The sequence below is a fragment of the Melanostigma gelatinosum genome (assembly GCF_949748355.1).
Source record: "Melanostigma gelatinosum genome assembly, chromosome: 23".
Lineage (NCBI taxonomy): Eukaryota > Metazoa > Chordata > Actinopteri > Perciformes > Zoarcidae > Melanostigma > Melanostigma gelatinosum.
This window is the reverse complement of record NC_136656.1, coordinates 4,444,795-4,467,968: the sequence shown is the minus strand read 5'-3', so window position 1 is coordinate 4,467,968 and position 23,174 is coordinate 4,444,795. Positions and strand designations below refer to the sequence as shown.

The 23,174-nt window shown below is 44.3% G+C and overlaps 2 protein-coding genes across 2 annotated transcripts; one reads left to right on the top strand and one right to left on the bottom strand.

Annotated features, from left to right (window-relative positions):
- Positions 1–17: 17 nt before the first annotated feature.
- pnp5a (purine nucleoside phosphorylase 5a) lies at positions 18–2,886 on the bottom strand. Its single transcript, XM_079295746.1, has 6 exons — positions 2,682–2,886; positions 1,830–1,999; positions 1,629–1,732; positions 1,282–1,457; positions 883–1,073; positions 18–708 (listed from the first exon to the last, which is right to left on the bottom strand). The coding sequence occupies exons 1-6, from the start codon at positions 2,702–2,704 to the stop codon at positions 494–496; spliced, it is 879 nt and encodes a 292-aa protein (XP_079151872.1). The 5' UTR covers positions 2,705–2,886; the 3' UTR covers positions 18–493.
- Positions 2,887–10,692: 7,806 nt separating this feature from the next.
- On the top strand, positions 10,693–21,956 carry kcnj10a (potassium inwardly rectifying channel subfamily J member 10a). Its single transcript, XM_079295146.1, has 7 exons — positions 10,693–10,821; positions 10,923–11,011; positions 14,668–15,060; positions 15,303–15,514; positions 15,830–15,961; positions 16,271–16,448; positions 19,434–21,956. Exons 3-7 carry the CDS (start codon positions 14,676–14,678, stop codon positions 19,829–19,831), a joined length of 1,305 nt encoding a protein of 434 aa, XP_079151272.1. The 5' UTR covers positions 10,693–10,821; positions 10,923–11,011; positions 14,668–14,675; the 3' UTR covers positions 19,832–21,956.
- Positions 21,957–23,174: the final 1,218 nt, after the last annotated feature.

Below are 23,174 nucleotides of genomic sequence, written 5' to 3'. Positions count from 1 at the left end.
AACACAAACAAAGTTGATGTAGTAATAAATAGTAGCTTTTTAGTAACAACATTCACGTGAAAAAAACAAGCGCGGTCAAATATATTAAGTCCACTAATGTACACTTCAACAACATCATAATATCAAGAACTTTACAGCAGAGTTTTTTTGCTCAATGTTGAGTTAAATCAGCGACATTTACACGTTTTAAATTAGAACAAACACGTCTCGTTTAGAATGATGCAAAAAAAAACAAAGGTCGTCTTCGCTAGAGGAATGTGAGACGTCAGGAAAAAGCACAGTGACACGAAAACAAAGGTTGTGTATTGTCTGTATAAATCTAAGTGAAATTCTTCGGAGGACGACTGTATTATCATCTTTTGACCGAAGACTCAAAACAGCCCGGCTGCTCACTTAAATAACAAATGAATGGCGGTTTTCTTTGGCACAGTAGCATTCAATATAAACCACGTTCCGTCTCCCTCAGTCACACCAAAAAGGCTAATTCTGTCTCTCAGACGTAGTTGTTGTGCTCGATCTTGGTCACCATGGCGGAAACCAGGCGCTCCAGCTGCCCCGCTCGCTGCTTGCCCGTCTGAAGCACCTCCTCGTGGTTGGCCTTCTCCTCGCTGTCGTAGTCCATCACCGCCTGGTTGGTGATCAACGACAGGGCGAAGACGCGCATGCCGCAGTGGCGCGCGACGATCACCTCGTGGACTGTGCTCATGCCTGTCGAGGAAAAGAGGGCATTCAAAGATAAGACATCAGGGATGAATATAAAAGATACCAACTTAATAATAGCTTTGGTTTAGAAATTAGCATTGAGCTTTATAGTTTTGATTTCTTCCGACACAAGAACTTGAATATGGGCAGCAAAAAAAGGCTGCTTTAAAAGGTACATACCGACGGCATCGGCGCCCAGTTTGTGCAGCATGCGGCACTCGGCAATCGTCTCGAACGAGGGTCCGCCCAGCACGCAGTAGACGCCCTCCTTCAGGAAGTCTCCGTAGCCGAGCTCCTGCCCCACGTCCATGGCCAGCTGCTGCAGCTCTCTGTCGTAGGCGTCGGACATGCAGGGGAAACGCACTCCGAACCTGCGGGAGAGGGAGACAGAGAGGGAGAGGTGGTTCGGTTTAGAGAGGGAGAGCTGAGGGCGATGTTGCTGAATGTCGGGTTTAACGGGCCGAGTTATGCCGAACTGCCGACCCTCTGAACACCAAAACCCGCCTGGTGGGATCGAAAAGCATGTTTTCTTTTAAACAATCTGCAAAACTACAACGTATGCGGAAACAGCCATCCTACCTCTCGTCGTTGGGTCCAGACAGCGGATTGTTGCCAGCGAAGCCCGGCATGTTGAGGTGGTCTTTGATGATCATGATGTCTCCCACTTTGAAGTCCTGATTGAGGCCTCCGGCTGCGTTGGTCAGCATCACCGTCTCCACACCGAGCAGCTTGAAGATGCGTATGGGCAGTGTGATCTGGAAACGCACGCCGTGTATAGAAATATAGACGTCATATAACCATTCACAGGGCACTTAAAGGATGACAGCATTCTCCGAAGGCCATACGTTTCAAGGCAATTTTCTCCCCAGTTCAAGGGTTGAAATGGACTGTGAAACTCGTTGCAGCACACACACACTAACACACACCTTCTGGATTTGGTAGCCCTCATACAAGTGGAAGCGCCCCTGCATGCAAACGCATGGCCTCCCCTTTAAGGTGCCGAATACCAGCCGACCTGCGTGTCCGTGTACTGCAGGGACAAAATGAAAACACAAACCGGCCAGTGAATACGAACGGTGAACGGGAAAGCAGTCAGCAACTGAGAGGTTTGTTGTGGCTAAACTCACCGGTGCTCTGTGGGAAGTTGGGGATGTCCTTGTAGTGGAAGGCAACCTGATCCTTCAACATGTCAGCCAGCCCTCCGAGCCCCGAGCCGCACACGATGCCCACCGTGGGTCGGACGTCCGTCTGGGCCATCAGCCAATCAGCGGTGGCCTTGCAGTCCTCGTAGCTGTAGCTGGATGACAAGAAAAGAGAGTCTGGGGTCAGGTTGACTGCAAAAGCTGTTATCAGAGACCTCATTAACGTCTCTTTGCCTCCCGATTCATGCTATTTGGGTATCACGTGATCACTATAGTCACATCACAGGACAAGAGGCTTTTTCTGGGCAGCTGGCCTGATCGGAGAACTGCTACTAATAAATATATGACTTGAAGACAGACACACACACACACACACACACAGTCAACTCCTCTCACGCACTTCAATGGTGACATGAACGCGCACTTTTTTTTCTCTCCTTTAACACACTAATTCCTTCAATTTGACAATTTGTGTCATTCTTCTCATATGACTGCTTCCACTCCCACTCAAGCATGGATCAATGGATCCACAAGACTGTGCTATAAATAGACATACTGTGAGAGGTCCTGGAGTGCTTTATTAACAACCTACTGCTACAGGACAGGCTGTGATATATGATGTTGATATTACTAATCAGTAAGCATGTGCTATGAAGTCCATATTAAGTGTAAAAGACACCATGTAGCAATACATGAATGGCTTTTCTTTGAAACCTTTGCTGCCCACAGAGCATGTGCGCTTTTCTTGGCATGCCAAACATTCCCCCTGCCCATGAAGGGGCCATGTGCTCGGCAGCATGGGACAGCTGAAAACAGTCTGTTGAGAAGAGTACTCACCCTTTGTTTGCCTCTGGAAACATCGCGAACGATTCAACAAGTGTCGATGGGAAGAAATAAAATAAGGAAACGTGCACTTTTTTTTAGCACAAGCAATCAAGTTCCAAAGAAGCAAAAAAAACGTTGAAACGGAGTGCAGCTGTTTCGAATGAAAGATATTATACACAAAAAAAGAAGTTGTTCTATTTCGTTTCTTTCTTCAGCTCGCGCTTGTCTGTGGCGAAAAGGCTCAGTCGCAGGGTTTATTATAGGCACAGAGCCCCCCCCCCCCCCCCCCCCTCTGCTGCTCAATATGACGCCTCATTGGCTCGGACGACACACACTCAAAATAGAGAAGGAAATATGGCTGCTCGACTTTCACGTGCTCTGAACCCCCCCCCTGATAACTGATAAGCAATTGCTGAAGTGAAACACACTAACAAGGATGTGATGGATACATCCTTCATTAACAACTTACACCAATATTTGTGGTCCTTTTTGTGTTTAAGACATTTTCTCATTAGATTGCATCACGAGACCACTCTCGTAAGACTCGATGGTTCGTCGGCACACCTTGTTCAGACCGCGCGTGTGTGTTGTAAATGAGGAAAATGACAGCCCAGAAGTCATCAAATAAACATTATCTTTATTGGCTCACTGATGCTCCACATAGTTCTCACACACACACGCGCGCACACACACAATCACGAGGATTGTCACCTGGACTGAATGTCCTGTCATCGATGTGCCACAGATAAATGTGAAACTGTTTAGTACAGCATTACCAGCTAAATATAATTAAAGTATAAAAAGTACCCAGAATGGCCCTTTTATGATTTTGGTATTGACATATAAGCAGCACTTTAATGTTAGCTGATCATAGTGGAACTGATTTTAACTATTTTATATGATGATCATGTTGTGTTTCTTCCATAAGACATGTGAAAAATATCAAATATTAAAATGACTATCTCCGCCAGGAGAATCATGGTGTGTGTGTGTGTGTGTGTGTGTGTGTGTGTGCGTGCGTGTGTGTGTGCGTGAACGACTGCATCTCGGTGTCTGTCCTCGGCTGATCTGGCCTTCTGCTGCAGCAGTTTGTATTCATTCAATCGCCTGGAGAAGATCTGAACTCGGAGTGCACCTTTCTAGTTTGAAATAAATGGAATGAGCATTTAATGAGCATTACAATCATGTTTTTGTTTTCCCAGCTGTACCAAACTGTGGACCCAAAACAAAGGTACATACCGGACGGTGGGTTTTGTGCACCGTTCCACCCCGACAGCACACCACAGCGTGCAGGGACACAGAGACCGGGAGACTGACATAAGAACAAAACATGCGCCAACATTGATGCAAATCCAATTTGTCACTGACAAAGAATATATAACACGCCACCCCTTTAAAAAAAAAATGTTTTACTAACACAAGAATCATATAATTCCTCTCATAAAAAATGGCATATTCTAAAAGGAACAACAGTAAAACATATCTACCAAAGGTCATGACGCAGTTCACAAGCCCATTATTGAACCTTTCCTTGGTTTACATCAGGACTACGCAGGTGTCAAAGTCAAAACATGGAGAGCCTTCATCACAACATACAGCCTGACGTCACGAGACCTTGAATTGTTGTTTGGCGTTGAGACTGTGGGATGACAGCCGTCAGCGGTGGTGTGCATTATGACTTCCTTCGAGGTCAACCACCTCTCGGTTTGGGGGTTGAGTCTTCTTCGTATCTCTTGTTCACCTGTGTCTGATAACGCTGTGGCAGTTGTTGACTCGTTGACCTTGATTATAGCTGACACACCTTTGATTCAGCCAATGAGTGGGGACCACCTGACTGCAGCATGACGGCCCACAGTAACCTGTTAACCTGCTCCCAGGTTTTACAGACGAACTGTACTGTCAATAAAAACACGTGCGAAGATTCTCCCAACGCAGACGCTGACGGTAGCGAGAAAGTGCCACAGCGTTTCTTTCATGCCATTGTACCTGCTGAATCGTCAAAACCTAGCGCCTACGTTACCCACAATGCAACTCGGCGGCTGACACTTTGGTCTGAGATTTGGGTGCGTTGTCTTTCTTACTGGTTTCCTACTGGTTGCAGCTATTGCGAATTCACACACGTTTCACATGTCCAGTAGCAGTCGCCTTCACCTGTAAACAGACTTTGATGTGTACAATTGGGTTCTCTTTTAAACACCCACGCATGTGATTTCAATTCTTTAGACTGATTCGATGTTCTCTCAGGACTTATGTCTCCTTCTGTTTTTTTTTTTGCTAGAAAAGTCCTCTATAGAATTAAGAGATTTTCAATTAGCTGATAAACTGTCACAATCTTGGTTTTGGATAAATTTGTTTCCTGTTTTATTTTGAAGTTCCCCGCCACATCCCGTGTTCACTTCACTTCCTGCCGTCGTATGTTTTCCCGCCATAGTAATTGCCCCGCCCCTGATTGAATCCACCTGTGTCTAATCACCTCCACCTCCTCAGTGTGTTTAAACCCTGTCTTCAATCGTCTGCTCCTGTTATTATCATCCCTTTCTCTTGTTTTTCACTCTGCAGCAGATGTTCTTGTACTTTGCTCTTGATTTTATTTTTCCTGTTTGCTTTTAAGAGCTGATAAAAGACACATTGTACATTTGAGGTTGTACAAATATCTTTCGACATTTGATCTCACAGGAAAGACCTAAATTATCCTTTCGCATGGCCTCGACACTTTTCCAGAGCCAGACAGAATTGGTTGTTGTGCACCCAGTGCCCGACAAGCAAACATGCCGAGTCACCACAACAAACCCACTTAACGTATGTTAAATATTAATCTTATGGTGCAGGAAAACACAAAGCACTTAACACATCCAACTAAATCATTACTCCCTGCAGACCTACCTTTCTTTGTTGAAATGTTAAATAAATGAGATAGTTTATCACTTAAGCATGCCCCCCTGCACAGCTGATTTCAATAGGCGTCATACTGCACAGCTGCACAACATGAATTGACGCAGCCCTATAAGCAACATTTAACATGCCAGGGTATCTTCACGTTTAATTCCTGGTGATTTTAACAAAGTTTGATTGTCCAAAGGGATAAAATACAGTTCAGTTTGATGTACTGACAAAAGAAAAAGACCACCAGTTTAGAGGTTCGTGCATGAAGTCTAATTCATCTGCCATTGTTCACGTTGCAGAATGAACAATGGCAGATTGGAGAGTATTGCCTTATCTCATTGGCCTACTTGTGCTAATGATGCCAATGATGTGAGTTCGTTCTTCGATGGCCGACGCTGCCTAAACGTGGTCAACGCTTTGTGTTGTCGTCTCATTGAATGAGCAAGTGCGACGCAATTCCGCGCACTAAACCGTCAGCTTGTTCCATTACCCAACTTGAAGAATAAAAATTGAGTCCAGGAGGTCGAGAGCCGGGAACAGAGGCAGCTCGCCTTTCAAGTAAAAGTTTTCATGAATGTCAGACTTTGACACTGCGAGGCAGTAAAACCAGAAATATGACTTTACATAAAAGTAGAATTACTTGGTCTCCTGGTGTCATTCCTGCAGTAAAACACATGTTACACAACACTGAAGCACTGACTGTGAATGAGCACTTCGGCGACTCGGTGCCAAATACCATCAGTGTACGACAGTCCTTCTTAGGACGCATTCCTCAAACTTCAACTGAATTCAGCAGGTAAGTTCTCTGCTGTAGCAACTGTTCCTGTCAAACCAAGAGTCTGATCAATACATGTGGCCAGGATTCACAAACATTCCCAGATGTTCATGATCGTTTCGTTTAAAAAACGATAGAAACCCCGGAGTGCCAAAATTGACCGATGACGCACGAATAATGTGGTATCAGGTGGTATCAGTTGGTATCAGTCAATTGGGGTCAGAGTTATATAACGGTTGGTCATGACCTGTGTGTCTGTGCCGAGGGTCGTTATCAGCTGTGTTGCTTTAGGCGATGGAGCAATGCAGGTGAAAGAGGGAGGCAAAGCCGCAACATAATGGTTTTACTGGGGATTAAGTATATACACAGCAGCAGAGAGACATTGAAAACGTCCTGTGAGTCGTTAGTCTGTCAAGCTAACATCAACCATGCTCTTTTCTTAAACTCCAAGAAATGACCAAACAACCTCACGGAACTCTCAGACTAACACGGTCACCCAGCAGGCACATCTGCAGCTCAAGATTTCCCACCGCATCCACTTCATTTGTAAAAACCCGCTAAAACATAAACAAACCAGTCAGTGATTAGAAGCTATTTAACTGTACGATTCATTAGGGGACCCCCGAGACAAAAAAGGCTTTGTGTAGCCTACTATTGGCTTCTTATCTGACACATGTTTCGAAGCATTGACCTTTTTCTCCTGGTTTATCTGTACTGCAGCTGTTTCTTGGCTGATCCTACCACATCAGGTCTGAGCAGCACTTAAAAAAACACAGAGAAATGGTGATCAGAGTGGAGAACGGCTCGGAGATAAGATACAAGACGTTACCAGCTGAAGGATGAACACCATATGAATTCAAATGAAATGACTTTGTGAGGGCCTTTAGGTCCGCAGCGATCATGTGCTGTCATGGAAAGATCAGATCGAGTTGTCATCACTCGGACCGCTTGACCTCGTGAAAGGCAGAATTTAGACAAGCTAATTGCGTGCTGCTGTGCATTAAACAAATACCATACTGTATATTCAGGTTTTCCTTTAATTTGAGACCCGTCTGCAGGTCACATGAGTGGAAATTGAGTTTTTAGTCACGAGGATCTGAAGAAGATCCAGCTTCCTATGATTTTAAAAAGACCAACGTTCACAGCACGGCCGAATGCTGAGGGCGCCGTGCATTCATAGGGTCTCCCCAAATCACTGGAAAACAAAGTATGACTTTTACTATTTGTTTACTAGACTTTTCAACACTATTATTTGGAAATATTACCAAAAAAAGCCCATGACAACATACCTATGCAGCCTATTAAATAGGTTATTTTTCTAGGTTGCCCGCAGGATCCTCCATCTGTCTGTCTGTCTGTCTGATGAGTGTGTATGTTACAGACAACCACCAGATGGAGTGAGAGATTAATGCGGCACTTGACAGCTCACGTGTTACTTACTTGTTTACCTGTCTGTCTCTGTGTGTCTGTGTTTGGTTTTTGGGGTGTCTGCATGTGTGTGCACAGGTTTCTCCCCTTTTTGTCTTCTACTTGCAGGAAGAGGTTGTCGCTCGCTCAGAAAGCGAATAAGTCGGTGAAGTGAAACTGACAGAATAAAAGAAGAAACAAAGGGGGAGGGCAACATGTGATGGAAACACAAACCGGCCGAGGAGGCAGATCAACAAAGAGAAGGGTGGAAACAAGGAGGAAGGAGGTGAAAAATGAAGGGTGGCCTTCCGACCGGTCCACATTACGCCATCATGTGCCACTCTGTCTCCTTCCACCACACCTCCTCTTACAATTTCTCGCCGCTCCTCTCTCCTCCATCATCACAACGTCTTCCTGTCTGCTTCTTCTCTTCCTTCCTCTTTTTCTTTGTGTCCCATTCTCTCTCTTTCCCCTCCTTCTCTCTTTTCTTCCTCATCTTCTCCCTCCTCTCTCGACTCCCTCTCAGTGACCGCTGACCTCCGTGACATAGTTTTCCTAAAACTCTCGCCGGTCTGAAAACAGAGGAGCAATGTGTTGGTTTGTGTTGGCTTAGCGAGGTCACATTCTTTCAAACGTACACAAGGTGGGTTAAATATGACGCAGAGCAAAATTGAGCCTTCATACCGTGTGGTGATATTTAATGCAGCCATATAATCCTTTTGGAATGCATGCGGATCGTCTATTTCATCCGATATTTGAAGCCTCTTTGGAAAACAAAGAGGTTAAAATCTCTGAAGTCCTTTGAAATGGAGGTAAACATGACAGTTTTGTGCAACAATTTTCGTTGGTGTTGTTGAACAGAAATGGTCACAAATCCCGATTAAGGAAACAGAATAAACATATGTTAAATTCTTTACATCACAAGTAATGATTTAGGGGTCTGCTTCCCTTCACTTCCATGCATTTTAGTGGCTAACATTTACACACCGTTGGTGCTTTAGGCTACATGCTAACATGCTCAAAACGACAACGCTAACATGCTGATGCTGAGCATTGCGTCCGTCCTAATTTAGACTGTTTTGGACAATTTGGACCCGAAGCTGAGATTGCAAAAGTTAATGCTACTTGGAAACATGCAGCCTCCCTCATACACTGCTGGATTCTGACTCAGAATGACACAGATCGTGTCTGTTCTTGTTGCAACGGGTTAAATACAGTTATATGTTGCTTTCACAGAGGTTATTTCAGCTCAGTGACAAAATGAGAACAGTAAATTTCTTCCACAGTTTGTACAGCTATTTGCCAACAGCGAGAAAAGTTCTTCATCATCCGTCTCTGTAACAGTCACAATAATCTTGATGTATTTGCCTTGTTTATCGCCCTGTTCATCGGCTCCTTCATGCCTTCAGGTGAGGCCGAGGATGACCCCGACCTCAAAGGAGCCTAATCCTTGTGAAATGGTCACCCAGAAGGTAAACACATTCATATAATGTGGGGCCCTGTTGGCATGTTGGAGGGGCCCCACAGATTGATGTGCATGTGAAACCAAGAGCCCGGGTTTATTGTGCGCCGCGTCCCAGCTGCAGATTCATGCGTCTGAAGCCGCACCTGGAGACTCTCATCTGGGCATTCGGTAAATTTAACTCCCGTCACAACAAAGTTATAAGGAAAGCTTTGAATGGTTGCCCTTTTGTAATGTTTTCTAATGTAAAAAGGTAACTTATTCCCTCCTGGCACCTCAGGACTTAATAAATCGCAAATAAAAAACAAACACACATCCAATATTTGTAATGCTGGTGCACCGGAGTGCATCTCAAAAAATGAAGAAATTCCTGCACAACCGCTCTTGCTGTCAACATTAAGATTTACACTTCCCTGTACTTCACTTCAGAAAAAATATACTCTCTTACAAGTAAAAGTACACAAGTATTATCAGCGAAATGTAATCCAAGTAACCAAAGTGAAAGCATCAGAAACAGAAGCACCTTTCCGAGTGTTGATGTGAATGTTTCATTGTATTGATATTACTGATGGATTCATGTGGAAGTGAGTGGAGCTGATTTGCTCTACTTTATATATGCTGTTGTACAAAAGTGCATCATATATTATGTGTCGATCAAATGTGTCGCACACAAGATTTTAATCTGCAAAGGAACTAAAGCTCTAAAAAGAAATGTAGCGGAATAAAACCCACAATAGTTCCCTCTGAAAGGAAGTGGAGCACAAGTAGAGAGTACAAGCACAAGAACCGGAACCTGCCGTGTAAATGCACTGCATGTAACCACTTCCTTCTTTCCATCAGAGGTGAAAGTGACAAGTGTTTCAGTCCGATGCTTGTTGGATAAACTAGTCCTGGTCGTCCCGCGCTGTCCATCACAGCTGGACCATGTGCACCACAGAGCCCCCCCCACAGAAGTGCACCGGTATTATCCATTCACTGCGCACTGGCCAACGCAAAACTGCAAGTAGCCAAGTGCACAAGAAAGAAGCCCTGTTTTCTTCCCCTTCCCCGGCTTTGATTTGTAAATACCTCCGTTTCAGTGCGACAACTTCCAGGCTTGTATCTCATAACCATCAAACATTTACACAAGAAAGTTGACAAAGGCTGCAACAGCGGAGGAGGCCTTCGCAAACAAAGAGGCCCATTTATAGAGTACAGTGAGGGAGAGACGCGGGGAGGGAGGGTAGGAGGAGAAGCTGGGAGGAGAGTTGAATTAATGAATGAAAAATGTCGTGAAACAGCGGCTGTCTGAAGACTTTTGGGTTTATATAGAGAGGCATGCAGGGGGGGTCCTGGAGGAGTGGACAGCACAGGCTGCTTTAACTTCCCTCTGCCCGGGACACACGGGGCTTCAGCTTCACATGCAGGACGGAGAGCCAACTGTGCTCATCTGATTACATAATGAGCCAGTAACAGTGAGCCAGAACCGGCACCGCCAGTACCAGTGTGCTGGGAGACACCGACTCACCCGGTTTATCCTCACCCGGGCCTCTCTTTTTGCAATTCTCTTCCATAAAATGTACAGGATGACAAGGACGTAGAGGGGCCGCAAGAAGAAAACAAACAATGTGACGTCAACGTGAGAGGTGCTGTGAAAAGAAACATGCTCGGGCTGTCAACAAGTGCGTGTCGTTCAAAACCGTGAACTTTTCTGCTCTTGTGTTCAACCTTCTTCCCCCCACGACAGATCGAATTGTGCGCTGTCTGTCTTTTTCACATGTCTGCTGGACAGTGAAACTAAATCCAAGTGAACTTCTGTTCCAAGTCAACAGAAAGGTAAGAGACACACACACACACACACACACACACACACACACACACACACACACACACACGTTTTAAAATAGGTCTTTCATCCTTATCTTTTGTTGCTTCTCTTCTACTTATCAAGATACCAAAGGAATGTTTGATTGAAAGAATCAATGTGAAGATCTGACAGATTATTCTTCATAGTGGCATCCTAGTATAACAGTACTAAGTGTGTCTCTTAATGGATTTATCTTATCTTTTCTGTTATCTGTCATTTTCATTCATATTTATAAATCAGCTTCCAGACCAGCAGAGCAATATATCTACTGGTTTGGTGATTGTTTGTGTTTCTTAAATGTACAACAATAACCTGCATCATCAAGTTAAACATCGGTGTCGTTGCAATAGAAACACCAAGCTAATCTACCGCCGCCACAAGCGAGTTGAGCTAATTTGTAAGCGCCCCCACACGTGCACATACGTACATCGTGACGCGTCCCGGCCTTTTGAGAATTGGCGGTAGGCTGTGTGAACCAATCAGGGCCGTGAATGTTCAGTCGTTTATGCTGAATCATAATGACCGGAAGTGAAAAGAGAGAAAAAAGGAAAGAGAACAACAACAAAAAAAAGCAGCGCAAGAAGAAGAGGCTCTGTCTCTTAATGAGCCTGTCTGAAATCATTCACTGTTACGTAAATAAAGACACACTGACACCACAGCAGCTGATTAGCATGGCGATGTGCGGTGCTTAGTTTGGCTCCGGGGAGTTTGTGGCGTTAACGTCTTGTGTTGGCGGAGTAGATGCCTTCTTGGCACGGCCTGTGTTGATGTTTCGACAGCCCTTTCAGAGCGCTGCAGAGGCTGCTTGGGTGCGGACAGTGGTCGGAGCCATTCAGCTTGTGTTGTATTGAGTCTTTTCAGTGCACTGTACTGGCTGCTAGGGGCTCTTTATGGCCGTGGACACTGGACAGGGCCACAGAGTGGAAGGGATTACTCGCTCCTCTGGAATACTAATGACCGTCTTTTGTCACCGATCTGTTTCCTCCACCTTCGCTCCACATACCCCTTCCTCTCTCTCTCTCTCGCCATCCATTTCCCTCCCTCTTCCTCTTTCACTCCCTTTGTCACCCGGTGCTCAATTCTCTCTCAATCCTCCCCTCAAAACCAATTATTCTCTCCCTTCTTCCCCCTCACAATGTCAAGCACCGCATACTCACACACGATCAAACGCAGTCACACACACACACACACACACACACACATGAAGACGTTAACCCTCCGTACCGCTCTCCTCTCCCCGGCTAACGTGCTCCCTCTTTCACTCACTCGCTCACCCAGTCGTATTTTTCAATGGTGGCTTTTGTCCCTTTCATCTCCTCGAAAACAAAGGATTCTTGTGCGCACAGGACAGAGGGAAGGAGAGGAAGAGATCCTGACCTCGAGTGTGGAAAAAGTCATTTCAGAAAGAGACGGAATCCATATTGCTGTCAGCGAGACTGACACTTGTTTTGCCTCTGCTAATATCGATATAACTTGCTTTGTACAGCTTATAAGGGTAGTGACTGTAGATACTGTTAAATAGTCTGGATGATTTTTTGTTGTGACAAAGTTTTAAGCATCTTTCAACTTATTGTTTTAGTTCAGTCTCACCGCTCTCATCAAACCTGTTTACGGCCGAACACGGCTGCCGTGTTCCCGTGGAAAAGCTTTGATAAACTCACTGTACACACGCGGCCCAGAAACAAACTTCAGGCAGACAAAGTTAGCGAACATAGTGGAGCAGGGCTGCATTAGTACTGTCTTATTACTGCTAGTTACTGTATTATTGTGTGTAAAGTCCTGAGTCTGCAAACCAAACATTCCTTTGGACAGTCAATGGGATTGTATTGTGCTTGAACTCTTCAAAAGGTTCATATGTTCAATTCACGAGTGTGTGTTTACTGTATGTGTGGGCAGGAGCCACGCAGGGTTCAGAGTTCAGCTGGAGATGGACACGGCCAATCACATGGGCCTCCTCTTGACCCCGCCTCCCTCTCCCCCTCCACATGTTAGTATTCAGAGCACAGACATCAACACAGATCTCTATTCATTCACTCAGTGTGAGCTCCAGCATGGAGAGCGGAGAGAGAGAAGGGTCAGGAAGGACAGAGTGTATCAGATCGTCGTGTTTCTTCGGCTTTTGTTTGTGTGGTTTTGTTTTAGGTTTTTGTCGTATTGCGCTTCGGAAAGCCGAGGCAGTTTGACACAAAAGGGCCATTTGGTGAACAGTGAGTGTGAGCCAGAGAGAAGGAAGGAAAAAGAAGGAACTGGAGAAACTGCAGCCCCGATGAGGGCGAAGCAAGGAAAAACCCATACAGCGAGAATAAGTGTCCATGGCACCCGAGGGTGGGGTGGGGGACTTCTCGTTCAGTTAATATACTGCTGACACTTTGAAACCCACAGACACTTACATACAGATCCATCCCACCACATCACACCTCCAGTGTCTGACATATAGGCATTCACTTGACACTTGTTAAACGACAACAAGCACTTAGCTTGAGTAATGAGTGATGGTGCAGTTGTATGGGAGTACAACTACATCAATTTAATATACATATGTTTCCAAATGTGTTTGGACATGCGTGTTTCATTAATGAACATCTAATGTGGAAATATGCTGCTACGGCTCTTCAAGGAAGGTTTTCTACGAGATTTTGGAACCATTTAAGTCACAAGAGAATCACCGATGTGGGTGACAAGGCCTGGCGTTTCAGTTCATCACAAAGGTGTTGGATGGGGTTGAGGTTACCGACCCATTTATGAACCTTGCCGTGTGCACATATCATGGTGGCAGCATTGGGATTTCCTTTAAGTGGAGCTAAGGGGCCTAAACCATGAACTACAGTCCCAAAAATACACAACAGGCAACTTTTTGTACAGTTCCCCACAGCGGACATCCTCTCAAAAGATTTGTCTGACTCTAAAATTGTGCATATCTCTCTATCACATCTGCTGCAAATGATGCATAAATTAAGTCTCTCAGAAGTGTTGAGAAAATGAAGGGTTGTGTCTGAAAACAGCTTTCAGTGAAATAGAAGAGGGTTGTCCAGCAGAAGACCTCGGCGTCCTTGATTGAAATCTAAAGACTCTCCTCTTCATCCTTTTCATGTGGAATAACAGTCACTGGTGTCTCCTCATCTCAATTCAGTAGCCCTCTTGTGCAACCGACACGTGAATGAGCCGGCACTATCACGCTTTTAATGTGAAAGAGCAGCTGTGCCTTCACGCTGAAAGGAGGCTTTTATTTTGACAAGGCCAGTTGACTAAATTGAAAGGAAAATGGGGGCTTTAATGGACCACGTGGATAGCCGCAACACTGCCCAGTCGAAAAATGTGCTTCTAATCCCCTTCCTCTTCTTCTCTCTTCATCGTCATCTCCCTCTCTTCCCAAATGTTCCACTCTGTCATTTTTCTCATTCATGTGGTTTACTGTGTTCTCTCTTTTGTCCTTTTTCACACATCCTGCACCTTTTCATTTCGACTCACCCCTGCTGTTCACTTAATCTTACTGCCCATACAACCTATGCCCCTTTCTTCTCGCCATCTCACCTTTCTTTTAAAGTTTTTATGCACACCGGCTTTACCCACTTTTCTTCTTCTCCACACCTCCTGTTGTCTCCGTCTCCGACCCCCCCCCCTATAGCTCCAGCCATGACCTCAGCCACTCCCCCCTCCTCCGAAGGCTCCTCTCCTCAGAGAGTGTGCCACTCCCAGACCCAGACTGACATCACCAAACCCCTGCTGGGCTCCACAGGTGGGACCGGAGGTGCTGGTGCAGGCGGAGCAGGAACGGGAGCTGGAGGGCCCTGCGCTCTGCGAAGGAGGCGCCGCGTCCTCTCGAAGGACGGACGAAGTAATGTACGCATCGAGCACGTAAGCGGGCGAGGGGCGCTGTACCTCAGAGACCTCTGGACGACTTTCCTAGACATGCAGTGGCGCTACAAGTTCTTCCTCTTCTCCGCCACCTTCGCTGGGACCTGGTTCGTGTTCGGAGTGCTGTGGTACCTGGTGGCATTGGTGCATGGAGATCTCCTGGGTAAGGAGGAGCGAGGGAGGAGGATGGAGCTTTGGCCGTGTCCTCTGGCTGTTTGTAAAAAAGGACTCGTGAAGCACAAGCACTATTTTGTGAATGAGTTAACAAGAAAGACACAGGCATACAGTTTTACATTGCAGAAAGAGCGTGAGAAAGATCTGGCAGAACAGGGAACACAATGTTCCTTGGTAATTAGTTTACGACCCCCAAACCGTAGATCCTTTATTCTTCCTCTCTTCCTCCAGAGTTTGACCCCCCCTCCAACCATACTCCATGCGTAATGGAGGTGAAGACCCTGACGGGAGCCTTCCTCTTCTCTTTGGAGTCTCAGACCACAATTGGCTACGGCTTCCGGTGCATCACCGAGGAGTGCCCCGGCGCCATTGTCCTGCTCATCTTTCAGCTGGTCATCACCATGGTGATGGAGATCTTCATCACCGGCACTTTCCTTGCAAAGGTCGTCATGTGTAGTTTTTAGTCTTTTTGACACAAAACAAAGTGTCTTAGTTGGAGAGTTGGGGCGTTGCAGTTCATTGGCTGGTTCCTCAGACCCCCTTCACCTTAATACGTCCTTCCTTTGCCCATCCTGTATCACTACAGCTGTCAGTGTTTTCAGCAATCGACTTCTAGGTAACTGTTATCTGTCAAAAGCAAGCTTATCTCCTCACTTATCTTGAACAGAGAAAGAGGAAACCAGAGTCGCCCCCTGTTTACAGTACGTAGTAACCAGAACCATTTCTACCAACTGTGACATGTTCCCCTCCTCTTGTAGGTCGCTCGTCCCAAGAAGAGAGGCGAGACAGTGAAGTTTAGTCAACACGCTGTCGTGTCAAATCACGAGGGTCGGCCCTGCCTCATGATCCGAGTGGCCAACATGCGCAAAAGCCTGCTGTTAGGATGCCAGGTATGCAAGTCGCTTTTGGGTATGATTCATTCATACTGCAGTTTTGTGCCTCTCATCAGACGTAATTACAACCTGAGACGCCTACTGTTTCATTCAACCCCCTGACATACAGTCTTACCTGGAAGCCCATGCAATAAAGGAAATGACTAGAAAAGCCTTCATGAGAACCATAAGCTCTTTTAAAGGGGCCGCGATAATGTCTTTGATGAAGATATTGGCCGGTGCAGGTATTAAACCTGGAGCCTTTTGGTTGCAGGATGCCTTCTGCAACCTCTTGGCTACATTTACTGACTCCATCTTGGCTCCCAGGTGACGGGGAAGTTGCTTCAGACGTCGCTGACCAAGGAGGGCGAGACGGTGCGGCTGGACCAGCGCAACGTGCCGTTTCAGGTGGACACATCCAGCGACAGCCCCTTCCTCATCATCCCCCTGACTTTCTACCACATCATCGACGACAACAGCCCCCTCAGGGCCTGGGCAGCAAAAGGTAGGCCGTGGCCGTGGATCTTTGGTTGAGGTGACGGCTAGCAGCTAGCGATCTAAGACGGCACCCACCTGTCACTCAAAGCAGGCACTGAGATATATCTAACTTTAAGCCCTAACAGAATTTAAACGAGTGAGTTATACAAAACATCATCTCCCACATAGTTGCCATGAATGAATTCAATCCGTTTTTTGTTCCAAGCTGTAAACATGTTTATTTCTGCTGCAAAGTCTGGCATCTTAACATGGGGGTCTATGGGGATTGACTCACTTTTGAAGCAAGCCTGAAGTGGCACAGGAGGTTGCTGCTTGGTTTGATACACAAATATCAAGAAGAAAATTTCTTCAACAATTACATTTTAAAACATTGTATTCAGTAATTTACAAGCAATCCTTAATTGGCAAAAGGCATTATATATTTTATGAAATGTCTTTCTTTGAAACAAAACCTTCTTATGTCTGTTGAGAATAGCTGTATGTACATTCAGTAGGTGTGTCGGTATTTACGGTCATGTGCTGCGTTCTTGGCTGCCTCTAACTGTCCAGAGTTGGGCCGGTTTGGCACCGGAGGAGACGGTTTCTTTGGCTGGAATGTGTGAGAGAGAGAGACCGGCAGAGACACCCCTCATCAGAGCACAATGCTGTACAGTCCGGGGTGCTGACACGAAGCCTGCACAGATCCACTTACAGCAGCACTGGAAACCACAAAGGCATCAGTACTGACGGACTGGGATTGTGCCGTTATTTACACTCACACCACTCGTTGACTGCAGACTTCTTATTTCCTTGGCCTCACTTGACACACCTGATTTTGTACGTTATCAGTTTCTTTTCCTTTCCTTATGTCCTAGATGCCTTTTTGCTCTGCCTCCCCTTCAGCAGTAATTTCAACTGGAGACATATTTAAGGGGTTCAATTACACATAATACTGTCCATAGTATTACAGTAATCCCTGTTCTAAATACCTACTGTAACAGTAGTCAGTTTTTGTTGCCAGGTCCCCAGTGTTGTTTCATCTGGCTTGTTCGTGTTGCATATATCCAACAGGTGAATGTTCAGGAAATGTGCGGTTCTGCACATGATGACTAGATCTGGATGAATGGGTGAATGGGTGGCTGTCTCTTACGGATATTTTAAAAAGTCTTGGGCATACTTCCGTGATAATACTCATGACTGAGCACGCTTTTGTGCGCACTGGTTCTTTGAACAGAGCTTTAAAGCTTCCTGCTAAGCCTGCTTTATGTTCTCAACATGTACCACATTTAAGGGATCTTCAGCAGGAAACTGCTCCCGTAAGAACATTGAAAACTGGCTTCCAGTGCAACAGTGTGTGACTCTTTATGGCATTATGTGACTGTGAGGGCCGGACGCTGCGGAGACGGTCTGTAGGAGAGGCGTCATGGCCGTCCGAACCACTGAGCTGGAATATCAGCACATTCCTCTTGACCATGTCTATACACTGTACCACACCAGGCTGATGGGTGACATTTAAGTGTGCGCGCACACTGTGGGGAAACACCATCGCTGACTCATTCAAAGTGAGAAAGATCACGAAACCCTGTTGTGGCTGATGACAAAAAAAAGAGCTTGTCGGTTGAGAAAAGTGGATGGACTTGAATGCTAAATGCTAACGTGCTTACAAAGACAATGCTAACATGCTGGTGTTTAGCAGGTATGTTGCTTACTGTGTTCCGCATCTAAGTTTTACATTTCAGCATGCTTACATTTGCTTATTACCACAGAAATGCACAGCTGAGGCTGTGGTCAGTTTTGCGCATAAACCACAGTACAGGACAACAGTTTGACCTAATATTGGCGTCACGCGAAAAGTAAAGATGACCAAAGTTATTACAATTCATCCGGAGGGGGGCCATGAATCTCTGCACCATATTTCATGCAGCAGCAGCAGCAGCATCCCTAGCCATGCAGCTGGTTAAGGTCACGACATCAATGCAGTTGGAGCCCTTTGCGCCGCCCAATAAAGAGAATCCCTCGACCAAGTTTTGTCGCAGGGAGTACGAGCGGTTGCGAAACCTGGTGTTTTTTTCCCTGGTGGGAGCGTCACTGGGTCTGGGTTAGGGGAAGGACTGTTTAGACAGATGACAGAGTCGGCATTCTGAGTGCGGCCTGTTGATGCAGGTGTGTGCTTTGTTTGAGTGCACGAGTCTTCACGCGTGTCCTTTGTGTTATTGGGTTTGTGTGTCAATGAATGAGAAGTATATAGACACATATATATATATTATTTTTTTTAACATATGTGACATTTATGATTGTAATGTTTCCAACAGGTGGCAGTTTTTTTGTGTGTTCAACATGCTGGAATGAGTTCTGTAAGTGTGTGTGTGTGTGTGTGTTTGTGTGTGAGATCCAGTCAAGTGTTTTTAGAATCAGTCAGTGAGTGAGGAGTTTTTATGTTTTGGAAATTTCAGGATGTGTGTGCATGTTCGTGTGTGTGCGTGTCTTTCCTTCGCCACATACGTGACTGTCTTTATACAAAATCAAGTGCTTGCTAACATGTTCTCTCCAACTCCTTTGTAAGTTCATAATTCAGTGTTTTCAGTCTGTTATGCTGCCCCCAAGTGGCCAACAAAATGCAGCTTTGAATTCCTCTTTCTCTAAAGGTGTTAAATTGCAATTTTCAGAGCATATCTACGAATAATTAACATGACAATGGCTTGCAGGTAACAGCGCAAACAACGACAACAGTGCTGACAGGAATAACAACGTTTACTGACCGGAGGTTGGGCAATGATGGCGTATGTCGGGATGGCATTATCAGCGCTAACCACCGTATGAACTCAGTGCAGAGCGGCGATAATAGCTGTAGGCTGCTATAACTATGCTCTGAATTTCTCACTTTTTTTGTGATGGGTAATCAATTTCCCAGCAGCTTTTCTGTAAGAAAACTTATGCAAAACGTATGGCTTGCTTTGGAAAATAGTCGTTTTTTAAGATTGTCGTTAAACCTCAGGTTTCCTCTGTCCTCCAGGTGGTGGCTGGACAGACCCGGACGTGGCTGACTTTGAGCTGCTAGTGATCATGAGCGCCACGGTTGAGCCGACCTCCGCCACCTGTCAGGTCCGAACATCCTACCTTCCGGACGAGATCCTCTGGGGCTACGAGTTCCCCCCCGTCGTCTCCCTGTCCCCCTCGGGGAAATATGTGGCCGATTTCACCTTCTTTGACAAAGTGGCCAAAACCAAAACCCCACCGCTCTTCAAGCAGGCCTTGCCACCGAGCCCGCCGTCGCAGGCGTCCCGTGGCCACAGAGGCAAGGAGGCTGGGACGGACCCAGAGAAGATGCGACTGGAGGAGAACTACAGGGGGGAGGAGAAGGGGCGAGAAAGGGGGCGCAGCCCTCACAGTGTGCGTATTAGTAATGTCTGAGGGAAAAGAGAAGAAACAGGAAGTGGTAACGGAAAGCTGATGTGAAACTCATACAAGATAAAAGCAGGAAGAAAAGAAACGAGCTGCTCACAAAAAACACCTCCCCCACTTGTACACAAAACCCTCTGTCTGCGGATATGAGAGAGAGAGACACCTGGAACCACAAGACTGTGGACTATATCGGTCTACTGAACTGTGTCACTTCAAAGGGAGCAAGTTACAAACCCAACATGTACAAATGTACAGCAAGTCGTCCGTAGAGACACTTATATTCTTTTTTTTTGTAAAGGACTTGATTTACTGTAACTGGAGGATGCTCAAACACTGCAGAATCCTTCATCTTATCGGGTCATATATGTCTATAATTTAGCCCTGTAGGGTTTTAGTAATAACGAAATCTAATTCCAATAGAAATCAACCTATTTCAAGACTTTTCTAGAAATGCACTTTTCCTTCAACCGAGAAGGAATACGAAAAGTTAACCTGATTTCAGAAATGGAAAAAGTTGATTTCTATTTCTGTTATAAGAAAATAAGAACTCAGCTACAGACAAATTGACTTGATACGATTTTTTTTCTTGAACGTCTCGTTAATCACTGAATCACAGTACTGTTTTTGTTTTGCTTTTTTTAAATTAACAAAATACCTGCAAAAGGTGGCGAGAATACTGGAAGCACATTATTTTTAATGAGGGATTTTATAATATTTTATGCACCCAATAGTCTTTAACAGCATCATTACTTGTTGCACCTGAAAATATTCAGCTCTTTCATATGAATGTATTTTCTTGTTTATTGGGGGAAAATATATTTGGTACTATTTAGTGCTGGGCAACGATTAAAATATTTAATCGCGATTAATCGCATGGATTTTTTGCGATTAATCACGATTAATCGCATTGTTATGGCAAAGTTCAACAATCAATTCAAAGGGGAGAGCAGCGGAAGTCGCCTTTTCTCTACGGCAACCCTGAAGGGACATCATATCTCTAATACAAAACGATAAACATGAGACAGTCTGACGATAGGATGTTTGCTGGCTTTTATCCAACTGTTCTTGTCATCCTCTTGTTGTTATGTATATGTATTGTCTCTTGTCTTTCAATAAAGAAAAAAAAGAAAAAAAATTATAATTATAATAAATAAATAAAATGCGTTAACGCGCGATAAAATAATTGTCGGCGTTAATTAATGAATGCATTAACGCAAAATTAACTCGTTACTTTGCCCAGCACTAGTAATATTACTAAAAGCACTTTAACGTGGAAACGTGGCATTTCACACAAGGGGAATAACTGAACTAACTCTTAATGCACTGTAATAAATGATTACATCTTGTGATTATGTTTGGGGTGTGTGAGTGTGTGTTGTTATGCCTGAAAATTTGTTAAATCGTATTTGTATATGAACCTTTTTGTGAACTCTCTTGTGTACAGTATGTGTGTGATAATGTACCTTTGTACAGTGTATAAAAGTTTGTTTTTCCTATATTATTCATAACTGTATGTCCTGGCATTTGATACACCACTCTGCATTTTCAATATCCCATATCGTCGATGCACAATGTTATTTCTTTTAAGTTCCCGTCTTTTTACTGCCGTCAGTTCCTCCAAACATTGGTTATGAAAGTGCCAGCATGTGTGTAATCAACAGCCTTTTTGTATTGGATAAGTGCATACATTTGGATAAAAATTATATTTTTCTCCTTTTATTCTACATCGAAATGGCGACAGACGCATCAAAATTTAATCAAGAGGAACTTGATTCCTTGAGGACAAAAAACGAGACATCTGAGTTGTTAAATTAAGGAATGAGAGACATCAGAAATGTTTTTTACACAAAGATTACGAGGACCTTTTTCTATTCTTAAAATAGTTTTAGTTTGAATGGCCAACGACGCATGTTATTAAAATCAGTAAAATGCATCATGATCTGTGATAAATGTGTGCTCTTGGTGGAGATTAAGTGTTCAAAATGAAATCATCTGCTGCTCCAGACGAGCCCAATGAAAACGATTGAAAATAACTGAAAATATTTCAGAATCAATGTCTGCTGAGAGGTTGTGCTTGTATACTGTAAAGCCTTCTGTATATGGATCACTCACTTTGGTCTAACTTGATAAGTAAGCACTTTCTAAGTGGCTGTTTTAATAAATGTAGCCTGTCATTTACAACATGTCTATATGTGTGTGCATGAAACAAAATGATGCTGTTTGAATTGCCTCCAGTGGATTATACATTATGGAAGATGAAAGACCTGAAACATCACCAACATGGTGTTTTTAAATCATCTCATCCCACTTGACATGTTGATGATGACTTAGTATGAGTATTTCATTTTATGAAGCTTTAAATTCATTTAATTTCACTTATTTTTTATTTATATTAGGATTAACCAATATTAAGAGGACCAGTAATTTAGTAAATAATGCACAAGTTAGTTTAATGAAATGTGAAACTCATAAGGTTGGCCTCTAGAAATATATTGCAGATATTTTTAATAATAATGGGGTTCTATCCATCTATCTATCTATCTATCTATCTATCTATCTATCTATCTATCTATCTATCTATCTATTGGCAGCCCACTGCTCCCTATATACAGGGGTGGGTCAAATGCAGAGAAACATTTCCCCCTTAAAGGGATAAAGATAGTATAAATTCTATTCTATTCATATAAATAAAGTAAGGTAAAACTTAGAAATAACTCAGAGTGGCTTAAAATGATATGATACATTGAGAATATTTCAGGATAACTAAAATAAGAAACACAGATTACGCCTTTAGATTCAACTCTTCGTTTTCATTGGTCAATACGGTGGCCAGTGAGGGACACCTGTCGTGATTGGCACCAGGTGAGGAAGAGACACATGGAGGGCGGGCCGACGCGCCGAGGAGCGACAAGGAAGTGAATGACGAGCATCAGCTAGCGGCAGTAGCTCGTGTAACGGTTAGAAACGCCCTCCTGAGGATGAAAAGGTAAGTGTAACTTTCTTTACCCTGTTTCAGTGAAGAGGATTGTACTGCCGCTGTGAAGCATGCAAACCTGCAGCATGCTTTTACTCTGTTTGTGAATGTGTGTACTTGTGTAGCTACAGTGTAACTAGTTGTATGTTGATGGCAGAGTGTTTACTTTATTAATAAGTATCTCTTTGTTTCACAAGGACAACTTGTCTCGTTTGCAAGTGTACTGATAGTTTAGTTTTGCCACTTGGTGAAGTTTATTTATATGTTTGAGTATTAATACTTACTTTAATGGAGTCTGTTTTTAAGGGACCTTATTTGTATGATCTTGGTATTTAGGTCATTTGTTAAATTCATCGTAACTGGGGGTAAAATAATTGT

Excerpts from the sequence above, each read along its gene's own strand:
- pnp5a (XM_079295746.1), bottom strand. The coding sequence starts at position 2,704 with ATGTTTCCAGAGGCAAACAAAGG. Across the intron at positions 1,074-1,281 it reads TCTGGACCCAACGACGAGAG|GTTCGGAGTGCGTTTCCCCT; the intron begins GTAGGATGGCTG and ends CCTCTCCCGCAG. Across the intron at positions 709-882 it reads ACTGGGCGCCGATGCCGTCG|GCATGAGCACAGTCCACGAG; the intron begins GTATGTACCTTT and ends TTTCCTCGACAG.
- kcnj10a (XM_079295146.1), top strand. The coding sequence starts at position 14,676 with ATGACCTCAGCCACTCCCCCCTCCTCCGAAGGCTCCTCTCCTCAGAGA. Across the intron at positions 15,061-15,302 it reads GGTGCATGGAGATCTCCTGG|AGTTTGACCCCCCCTCCAAC; the intron begins GTAAGGAGGAGC and ends CTCTTCCTCCAG. Across the intron at positions 15,962-16,270 it reads GCCTGCTGTTAGGATGCCAG|GTGACGGGGAAGTTGCTTCA; the intron begins GTATGCAAGTCG and ends CTTGGCTCCCAG.